This window comes from Aegilops tauschii, chromosome 4, assembly GCF_002575655.3.
Source record: "Aegilops tauschii subsp. strangulata cultivar AL8/78 chromosome 4, Aet v6.0, whole genome shotgun sequence".
In the NCBI taxonomy this organism is placed as follows: Eukaryota; Viridiplantae; Streptophyta; class Magnoliopsida; order Poales; family Poaceae; genus Aegilops; species Aegilops tauschii.
In genome coordinates, this window is record NC_053038.3 from 300331428 (window position 1) to 300342540 (window position 11113).

Consider the following 11113-nt stretch of genomic DNA (forward strand, 5'->3'; position numbering starts at 1 on the left):
ATCGGTTGGATCGCGAAGAAGTTTGACTATATCAACCGCGTTACTAAACGCTTCTGCTTACGATCTACGAGGGTACGTAGACACACTCTCCCTTCTCGTTGCTATGCATCTCCATGGATAGATCTTGCGCGTGCGTAGATTTTTTTTGTTTTCCATGCAATGTTTCCTAACAGATTTTCCCTTGAAGAGGAAAGGGTGACACGTCAAAGTAGAGATAAGTATTTCCCTCAATTAAGAACCAAGGTATCAATCCAGTAGGAGGCACAAGCAAGTCTCCAATGTATGCACCTGCACAAACTAACAAACACTTGCACACAACACGAGAAAGGGGTTGCCAATCACTTCACGGTCACGAACAAGAGTGAGATCTAATAGACATAGGTATAAAAGAGCAAACTAAAGTAAATATAAATAAATAGCAGCAAGGTATTTTTGGTTTATAGATCCGAAAATATATGATGGAAAATAGACCCCGGGGCCATAGGTTTCACTAGAGGCCTCTCTCTTGAAAGAAAACATATGGTGGGTGAACAAATTACTGTTGAGCAATTGATAGAAAAGCGCAAAATTATGAGGATATCTGAGGCAATGATCATGAATATAGGCATCACTTCCATGACAAGTAGATCGACTCCTGCCTGCATCTACTACTATTACTCCACAGATCGACCACTATCCAGCATGCATCTAGAGAATTAAGTTCATAAGAACGGAGTACACCTTAAGTAAGATGACATGATGTAGAGGGATAAACTCAAGCAATATGATACAAACCCCATCTTTTTATCCTTGATGGCAACAATACAATACGTGCCTCGCTACCCCTACTATGTCACTGGGTGAGGACACTGCAAGATTGAACCCAAAACTAAGCACCTCTCCCATTGCAAGAAAAAACAATCTAGTTGGCCAAACCAAACCAATAGTTCGAAGATAAATACAAAGATATCTTGATCATGCATAAAAGAGTTCAGAAAAGACTCAAAAAATATTCATAGATAATCTGATCACAAATCCACAATTCATCGGATCTCAACAAACGCACCACAAAAGAGTATTACATCGGATAGAACTCCAAGAACATCGAGGAGAACATTGTATTGAAGATCAGAGAGAGAAAATAAGCCATCCAACTACTAGCTATGGACCCATAGGTCTGTGGTAAACTACTCATGCTTCATCTGAAGGGCAACAAGGTTGATGTAGAGGCCCTCCGTGATCGAATCCCCCTCCGGCAGAGTGCCGAAAAAGGCCCCAAGATGGGATCTCACTGGAACAGAAGCTTGCGGCGGTGGAAAAGTATTTTGGAGGACGCTTTTGATGTTTGGGGAATATTTGAGAATATATAGAGGTGGTTTTAGGGTTCGAGGACTCCCGAGGGGCCCACAAGCCCCCTCAGGGGGCGCCCTAGAGGCTTGTGGCCTCCTCGGGACTCTTCTGGCCCTATCTCCAAGTCACGTAGGTGTCTTCCGGTCCAAGAAAAATGATCGTAAAGTTTTATTCCGTTTGGACTCCGTTTGATATTTCTTTTCTGTAAAAGTCAAAAACAAGGAAAAAATAGAAACTGACACTGGGCTCTAGGTTAATAGGTTAGTCCCCAAAATAATATAAAATAGCATATTAATGCATATAAAACATCCAAAACAGATAATATAATAGCATGGAACAATTAAAAATTATAGATACGTTAGAGACGTATCACTTAGGTAGGACTACGGCGTGTCGATCAGCCGAGGCCGGGCATTACCAGGAAAAGTATGTCCGACCGGAGTTAATCGAGTTTGTTGGGTAAGTTGGTGCACCCCTGCAGGGAAGTAATCTATTCGAATAGCCGTGTCCACGGTAACGAATGCTCGGAGTTGTATCCCAACTAGAACTGGATACTTATTACACTAAACTGATATGATGGCTCCAGGATCTCTTCCTCGTGGGGGAGACGAGGAAGGATCTTTGGGTATTGCTATTATATACTTGATACTATATAATATGTTACTCTACTCTCTTCTGTTGCTGCAAGACGCTGCAAGAGGCTAGTCTTCGTTAGGCTAGGTCTTCCCTTCTATTCTGGCATTTCTGCAGCATAGTCCTCAGACAAACCCTTCCCTTGATACTGTTGCATACTTAGCATAGATCTGATGTAAGTCTTGCGAGTACTTTGGATGAGTACTCATGGTTGCTTTGCTACCTTTTCCCCTCTACCCAGTTGTTGCGATCAGATGACGGAGCCCTAGAGCCAGTTGATCCCGCCGATGGCTACTACTACCCCGATGGAGCCTACTGCTACAAGGAGACCGGCGACCAGGAGTAGTTAGGAGGCCCCAGGCATGAGGCTTGCGCCTTTTCCATCTAGATATCGTGTTTGCTAGCCTTCTTAAGGCAAACTTGTCTATTTATGTATGTACTTAGATATTGTTGCTTTCGCTAACTTATGTATTTGGGTCCTTGTGGCCCTGACTTGTAATTTAAAGCTTTATGTTTGAATTTGGTCTAGAGTTGTGTTGTGATACCTTCCCGTAAGTCTCTGGGTTGATCGTGCATGTTTGTGTGTATGATCAGTGCATAGTCGAGTCGAGGGCGTCAGCGCGGCCTGGCACTGTACCAACTGCCCCGTGGCATGACGGGCGACGTGCCATAGCGACATCCTACCGGCGGGTCTCGCAGCCGGCGGGCTCCGTGAGAAGACAAAGACAATGATAGCAAGGCCCGCCCCAACTTAGATTTACCATTGTACCTGGGAGGCTGGCCTATAAGACCTCCGAGGAGCCCCCAACCAGGGGGTCGGCTCATTCATCACCCACCCCCTCCACACACACATGCAGGGAGAAGTGGAGAGCTAGCTCCGTCTTCCTCCTCCACCCAAACAGCTTCAGGAGCACCATTGTAGCCCACTTGTGATCATCATAGTAGATCCGGCAGGACTAGGGGTGTCACCTCCCTCGGAGAGCCCGAAACCTGGGTATCGTGTGTCTCGCACCGTTTGTCTCCAATCTCGCCTTCGGAACCCACCGGCGTCCTTCGGCCCCAACCACGTTTGATAAGCCTACCCATAGCATCTGCCGTGTGCACCCCACGACATTGCTATTAACCTGACAAAACAAATGTTTAGAGGACCAATAATCATTGAATCTGACTGCTCTGCTGCAGTCACAACTATCAATTCTTCGGCCATCAACAAACGGGTGGGCCGTCTATGAAGATGCTAAGCGAGCGATCACATAATTCAGGTATTGCCTTGTTGTGAAGATAAGTAGAGAGAGTAACCGGGTAGCCCATGAGCTAGCTGCACATTCCAGGGTTCATGGTGATTTTTTCTTCATGCAAGTGTGCCGTCTCATATCATACTCATGTGTGTGCATGATTGTAACCTTGATATTTCTGTTTAATATAAGCTCTCTTCTACGCCTCAAAAATAAATAAATAAATCATAGGTCGCCTCGTCCATTACCCACACAGTACAGTGTATCCGTCCCTAATATGGTTGTCTCTACACCCGGGGTAGTACTAGTCACGTGACGCCCGGTATGGCGGGCTCCCACCTGGCGCGTCGTGAGAGGCCAGCACGAGGGCCATCCCACGAGCACAACCCATCGATCTTATCCGCAGCGGGGCCCACCTGCGCCCCCGCCAACGCCTTGCAACCCCGCAAGGAGACATTTCAGTCTGGGCCCACCTGCATTCCCACAGCGCTCCGTAGACCAGGTTCACGGGGCACAGTCTCCGGAGGGAAAGGCCAAGCCGCTCTATAAATAAGCTCCTGCTCGTCTCACTTGCACTCTTCCCCTTCTCTCAGATCCGGAAACTTGGGGAGACTGGTAGTTGGCTGTTGGGATCGGTCCATCCATCTCAGTGGCAGTCTGGTAATGGGCCTCCTCGACAAGCTGTGGGACGACACCGTCGCGGGGCCCCAACCGGACACCGGTCTCGGCCGCCTCCGCAAACTCGCCGCCCGCCCCGCCGCCGTCAAGATCAACGGTGACCGCCGCCCGCTAAAAATCGACATATTGTTAACCCTCGCCAGATCTTTGTACCATCAATCTGACCAGCTGTTGTGTTGTTGTTTTTTGTCGCGTTGGGTCGTTCAGATGTGGCTCCTGGCGCCGCGACGGTGATCCCACCTACCACGACGGCCGGCGGCGAGGATGCGCCGATGAAAGTCACGCGCAGCATCATGATTAAGCGGCCGGCGGGGTACCCCTCGTCGCCGAGGAGCGCGGCCAGCACGCCGCCAGCCTCGCCGCTAGGAACCACGCCGCCCATCTCCCCGTTCGCCGGCGGCGGTGAGTTCCCGTGCCCCTCATCCAACTTCTCACATTATTATTATTTTTACGGTAGGGGCAGTTCGGCCATTTCGTAGCCGCGTCCATGTGTGCGACGGGGAATGCCCGGGATGGGTAGCTTTCGTCTATGTGGCTTTTGTCCTGGAGTTCGGAAGGGTCTAGACGGGGCTAGGGACATTTTGGACATTTCTGCCCGGGCAAGTGCTTTAGCTCTCAGGTCTCTTTCGTGGGATCATGACTGGATATCATCGTGTTCGATAAGTTACCATTTATGTGGTGCCTTTGTAATGCAGCAGCAACCGGATAAGTGTAACTATCAGGCTATAAGGTTTGCCTTCCAAGAGAAAATAGCGACGCCCTTCTGTTTTCTGTTCGTACAAGAACAAAAAATGGATACGTTTGATCTGTACCAGTATGGAGCTGCTTTATCTAGCACTCCTCCTTGTGTGCGTGAAGTTGTCAATGGGGTGTTGGCCTAATTGAAGCCAGCTCTCCCGACCCCACTTGACGTTGGATGGCGAAGCCAGCAATGGACCGTTCGTCAAACCAAGAGCATAGATCCAGTAATACTATTTCTAATTGGCCACCAAGTCTCCAGAGTGTACACAAGAGTTCATACTCCCTCCGTTCCAAAATATATATAGTACTAACTTTTAGAATAGATGACTCAACTTTGTACTAACTTTAGTGAAGTTAGTACAAAGTTGAGTCATCTATTTTAGAACAGAGGGAGTACTTTTGAAGGAACATACTCCCTCTGGAACTTGTACGTTTGTCCTAAGACAAATTTCTTTAAGTTTGACCAATTTTGTTGAAAAATATACCAAAATCTACAATACCAAATTAGCTTCATTAGATTAGTATAATGACATATATTTTCATACTATATATATTGGAGAGTGTAAATATAAAGACACTTTTCTGTAAAGTTGTTTAAACTTAGAGAAGTTTGACTTAGGATGAACCTATAACTTAAAAGTATTTTGGAGCGAAGCAGTATTGAAAATCTGATATGCATATCGTGAATTTGTGCGCCGTGGGTGCAGTTAATTGACTTATGCATATGCTTTGGTTATACCTTCGCTCATGAGGAACCTCTTTTTGTATGTATTTCTGTATGGAAATAGATACTTTGATGTGGGACAGGTTCTAGTATATTATTTTGCAGTTCTTTGCTTGATGCTGAATCAGTTGATCTATCTTGGGTAAAATATTACGAGTTAGACAGTGATGGGGTTGTAGATGATTTCAAGAAACAGGGATACTTGTACAATTAATCATCGTTCCGTTTTCCAAGTCCACAACTTCGTTTGATTTGTCAGATTCCTGTTGGAAGATTTACTTATTATCCCTTGTTGATGCTGTCTTTGTCTACTCTCTTGTATCAGTGACCAATTATCGATGAGTTTGTAAGAATCACATGGTAGTGTGTAGGAAAACATGGATACCTGGCTAGTAGTACATGGACGATTCCCCTCACTATATGAAATGCATGCGGCATGGAATTGTTCATTCATTTGAACTATATTTATATTCTGGAGACTTATCTTTTGTGGTTCATTAATTAATTGTTCTTCTTACCTAAACTCGAACGGACTATGTCTACCAGGTGGTCGGTTCAGAAGGAAATCATCCTCGGATGCGTACGAGAGGGCTACACCACCTGGGGCGTCGACCAGTCACCCTCCTCCACCCTTTGAAGTGTGACTGCCCAGCGCGCTCATGCTCGTTTTTGCTCCTCGGCCCGCTCTACTTAATGCAAGCCCGAGGAGGAAGAGAGGACGTATCAGAGAAATCTGAGAAACGCCAAGGGTCTGCCTTTCCTCTACTGTGATAGTATAATATAGATGAATGTGTAGTGTTCTGTTTTTACTATATATGCAGTGCACGCGTGTATGGTTATGTATGTGTAGAGAAGGTGTTGAAAGTTGCTGCTGCTGTGCTGTGCTGTGCTGTGTTAGTATGTACTTGCTGTGTTAGTATGTACTTAGGTCGTCACCCCTGGGCTGGCACGCAGCTCCTCGTTTGTGTTTTGTCTACTATGTTGTGGAGGCCTCGTCCTTCCATCACGTTCGTGTGTGCTGCGGATGGAAGCTGTAATGTTAAGTAGGGGGATGAGATACGGTGTACGTAGTACGTGTAATTTTGCTTGATGGTGTTATCTCGAGTAGTTCTCGGTGTTTGCTTGAACTTTTCAGTATTATCTTCGTGTGTTTGCCATGATAATCCCTAGTACTTTCTTCTGCACAGTTACTCTCCGGACGCTGTCTGTTCTAAATAAATGTTGTAAATGGTCCGTAACATCTGAGAGTGAATACTACTTGCCTCTGCTCTCAATGAAGATTGCTCCTAGCACCGTGTCAGTGGCTGGTATTCCTATGTAAAACACAAGATTTAAATTGGGGCATCGAAAGGTTTGAACTAGGCACGACCGTCCGTTCGTAGGATCGCATTGTGAGTTGACTCACCCGGCTTTCCCACCTCCCTTGCTGTAGGCAGCTTCTCAACTCTGCACATACCGCAGAAATGCAAACAGTTCAGAGATGGAGATAGAGAAATAGCAATGCTTAGTGTAGGGAAAGAAATGTTAGTTTAGTTAAAGCTAGTGTGTGTATTGTTAGTGCTTATGCTTGTATTTCAGATCATCAGTGTTGTTCACTGAAGAATGTAGTTTGTGTGCACTGAAGAATGTAGTTTGTGTGCCTGATGATCAGATTATATGCACTAAAAATGGAGTTGTTGTGCAATTCAAAATCCAGTATATGTGCACTGAAAAATGTAGACCTGAGCAATGACAAATGTTGTTTATGTGACTTCATAAACCATTGCAGGTCATAGCTTACATTGACAAAGAACTGCCACAAAACAAATAATTACATAACAACATTCAAAGAACTCATTTAGATTTGACATAAAAGTGTCTGGTTCATTTGACATGGAAGTGCATAATTCAGTTGATATAGAGTGCATCAACTAGACAAAAGTAGATAACAACACAGGGTCAGCCATGATCACACAGTTTAGGCCCAATGATCATACATGACACTGATGGACAAGTTTATAACCAAATAAGTCCCAGATGCACCCATAACATCCCTACCCCTACCCCTGCTCTGTCGGGCAGTCAAACATGCTAGTTTTGAAAGGCCTGTTGCCACTTTGTCTTCTGAATTCTGTCCTAAGTCTTTTGAATGGTTTGTTGGTTGTAGGTCTTGCTTGCTTCTCAACCAGTGCTCTCTTCTCAGCTAGGGCTTGCTTCTTAGGGCGTGTTTAGTTCTAGTTTGCAACAGTAACTGCATTGCATACACTTCTCCACTCAGCCTGGCTCTGAAAAAACAGCCTCATATGTGACACCTGCAAGTTGTTTGGTTGCCTGCATCTAGGGTCCCTGCATTAGGTAATACGCAAGTGCACTTTGTTTGGTTGCCTGCATTGCCCCAAGCGGCACATGAACATGGTGTTTGGTTGCACGCATGAGGTATGATTAAGAGCTAGCACTTGCACTTAGCACACAGGGTTATGAGCTAGCAGATGAAGGGGAGAAGAAATGCAGTGTGTGCCGGACCATGGCGACTGCGGTGGACAGTGACCGTGGCGCCGTGTCCGACATGACGAGCACGAAGTCATGGGCGCGCGACCCCGTCGGCGAACTAGTTGGAGTGCTTGCGCAAAGACAGTGGACAGAGGAGGAGAAATGAAGTGCTCACGCCATGGCATCGTCAGTGTAGTAGGACGAGAGAGAGAGGAGCTGAGATGATCGACGCCGGAAATGACTCCAGTGTGGTAGGACGAGAAAGAGGAGGCCAAGATGATCGACTCCGTCGGTGGCAGAGAACAGAGGAGAAGAACCCCGTCAGTATGTGCGCCATGGCGGCTTAACTACAGTAGGATCATGGAGAGAAGGCCGAGATGAACGACGGCGACGATGATGCTGCCACAGCAAGACGCGAGAGAGGAGATTGAGAGAAACCACACCGGCTAGAGGAATAATTAAGCAGTGTCTTAAATCACAGCACACATGTCCATATGTACAGCCATGAGAAATGTGTAGATCTTCTCGTCTACGACCATCGAAACATGAAACTTGCAACACGAATGTTGTGCAGAACTGCGAGATTAGGCTGCTGGTCAAAGGAACTTTCAAACAATCGATCGTGCGCGACGAATCTGACAAAATTCGTCCAAAACAGCTTCAAACGGGAACAAGAAATTGAGCATGTACGGTCGACGGAACTACAAACCGATCGCCTGAATGGAACCGTAGCATTGATGTGCATCTTTTTCGTGTAGAGCTTACCTCGAATCGAAACACCATTCTGTAGATTAGAGGGACATGGAAGAGAGGAGATTAGAGAGGAGTTTACTGGAGGTTGAAGAAGACACCAGATAAACACCTGCATCCCTCCCGTTTCTCCTCGTGCAAGGGCCCGCTCGCTGCGCTTCCGCTCGGCCTGACTCGAGAGAAACTGCCGATCTGAGCGTTTCCAGTGAGCCAGGCCCAGAGGTGCTTTAAGAAGCGTGCGATGCACGCTCAACAGTATATGCGGGCTACCAAACAGGCTGAATCCTTCCCGCGCGGGCCTGGTTGAGATGTATGCAGGCAACCAAACACGTCCTTAGCTTTTTCTTCTCTAGCTTTCTTCTCAGCTAGTGCTTGCACCTTTGCTTCATGTGCAACCCTCTTTTCTTCCTCTGCTCTAGCTTTCTTCTCAGCGAGTGCAAGCTTCTTAGCTTCTTGCTCTTGAGCTTTTTTCTCTCCACCATCTTGTTTCTTTGCTTCCTTTTCTTTTGCTCTCAACTCAGCAGCCTGTAGCATTATCAGTTCATCAGCTTGTTTCTACTCTTAATTGGCCTTTCTCTTAGCAATCCCTTGTTCCTCTGGCCTTGGGCTTGTGAAGGATGCTTTGGCCTTTGTGATGTAAGATCAATTTGAGTTGCAATGAATTGATTCTGAGGTAGTGGAGGAGGTGTGACCCTGATCTGTGATTGCTGAGTTAGTTCTCTCTGCAATTAAATAAGTGATCAGTGCAAGTAAACAACTGAGTGCATTACAAGAGATTAAAAAACAAGTGAGCACTGAATTAACATGGTGTACCAAAGTACTAATGACACTGTCCTCTGGCATGCTTGCAGGCTCAAATATGTTGTGATCCTATAAAAGGCATTTAATGTGAGCATTCTATGTGACTACATGATATATTGTCCGCGTACACGTCCAAATGTGTTCATGGACGTTTGATGATGCCTTTGATATATTGTCCGTGTACACATCGACGTTTGATGATGCCTTGGAGATGGATTACCTGTGTGATTACAGGATCATCTTGTTCTGGCTCAGGTTGTCGTCTATCAGCTCCAACCCTTGTGTTCTCTTTCAGCTTGGGATCAATCCCATTCTTGTAATAGTACATCCACCCCTGTTATGATTGGAACCTCCACAGTGGCTGTAGTGCATTATTCTACCATGTCTTGACACCATTTCCTTACCATTTGGCCCTTCCATCTCCTCTGGTTCCATTTTTCTGTTTCTTGCTTTCCTCCCTCTTTTCTTCTCATACTTTGGTGGGAGTGACGTCCTTCCATTCACCTAGGTCCAGTCCTTCCTTTCTATCTTTACAGAGGTAGATTACGTGAGCATATGCTTGTTTGTGTTAAAATTAATTAACATGGTAATTAAGGGATTAATCCCTGCTTGTAACGGCGGTTGCTTTCTGCAATCGCGTCGGTTCTGTAAACGCCTCCTGTAAACGGCCTGTTCCAGTGCTAGTATATAGCACTTCATCTAATGCAAAGAGATGAGTTTGATCATTTGTTCTTGCCTATTCCTAACACGTTATCAGCATGCTCTCCGGCGGAGCGATTTCACGGCCAAACTACTGACAGCGAGCGCAGCGTCGCGATGCCCTCTGGCCCTGCATGGCGAAGGAAGCCAGCGCTCCAGCGCTAGCAAAGGCAGCGCATGGCGCCGCGCACACCTCGACGGCTACTTCGCGGCAACGCGGTGTTCCCGGCGGAAGGCGGCACCCACGCGCGACCGCGGGCTCCCGGCAGCGCGTCCACATGAGCGACCAACGGCCATCGCTTGGAGCGGCGGCTCTGTCCTGCGCGGCAGTCAGGGCAGAATGAAAAAGAACAGAGGCTGTGGATCTCCAGCGATTCAAGAATTGAAGGCCTCAACAACGAACGCCAATGGATTCCCATCGATTCATTGATGCAAAAAGGAAAAATCATCGCCAGCGGTGCCCGCGTCCATGCACCTTGCACACACACACGGCTGTCCAGCGATGCCTCGAGGTGTCCGCCGGCCTCTAACGCGGGGCACGACTGCGTGGCCTTGACCTCTCAACGCGGAGGCGCTGCGCGGACCTCGACGAAACGGCAATGTAGAGAATGATTTGGTGCATCGATAATTGATTGATCGTGCACTAGGCATATATATAGGTACAAGGGATGCGACCGGTATCTTGTCTCCTAAGATACACGTACATACAGAGGGAGACAGATACTACAGGTACTGCATACAGAACCCGGACCTACGTACATGTACACATGTTCAACACCCCCCCAGTCGAAGCGTCACCGGTGATGCAAAGACTGGACCGAAAGCCCTCGAAAGTCGAGGTGGGTAGTCCCTTCGTCATCACATCGGCGAACTGCTGATCGGTGGGCACATGGAGAACACGAACACGACCAAGTGCGACGTGCTCCCGGACGAAGTGGATGTCGAGCTCAATGTGCTTCGTCCGTCGGTGATGGACAGGGTTGGCAGCGAGGTACACCGCGGAGACGTTATCACAATAGACGAGCGTCGCCTTGGTGACCTCACATAGCAACTC

At 47.1% G+C, this 11113-nt stretch overlaps 1 protein-coding gene across 1 annotated transcript; it reads left to right on the forward strand.

The window, feature by feature from the left end:
* The first annotated feature begins 3752 nt into the window (after positions 1-3752).
* LOC109750244 (dormancy-associated protein homolog 3) lies at positions 3753-6467 on the forward strand. The gene is made up of 3 exons (XM_020309207.4): positions 3753-3972; positions 4083-4277; positions 5887-6467. Exons 1-3 carry the CDS (start codon positions 3861-3863, stop codon positions 5982-5984), a joined length of 405 nt encoding a protein of 134 aa, XP_020164796.1. The 5' UTR covers positions 3753-3860; the 3' UTR covers positions 5985-6467.
* Positions 6468-11113: the final 4646 nt, after the last annotated feature.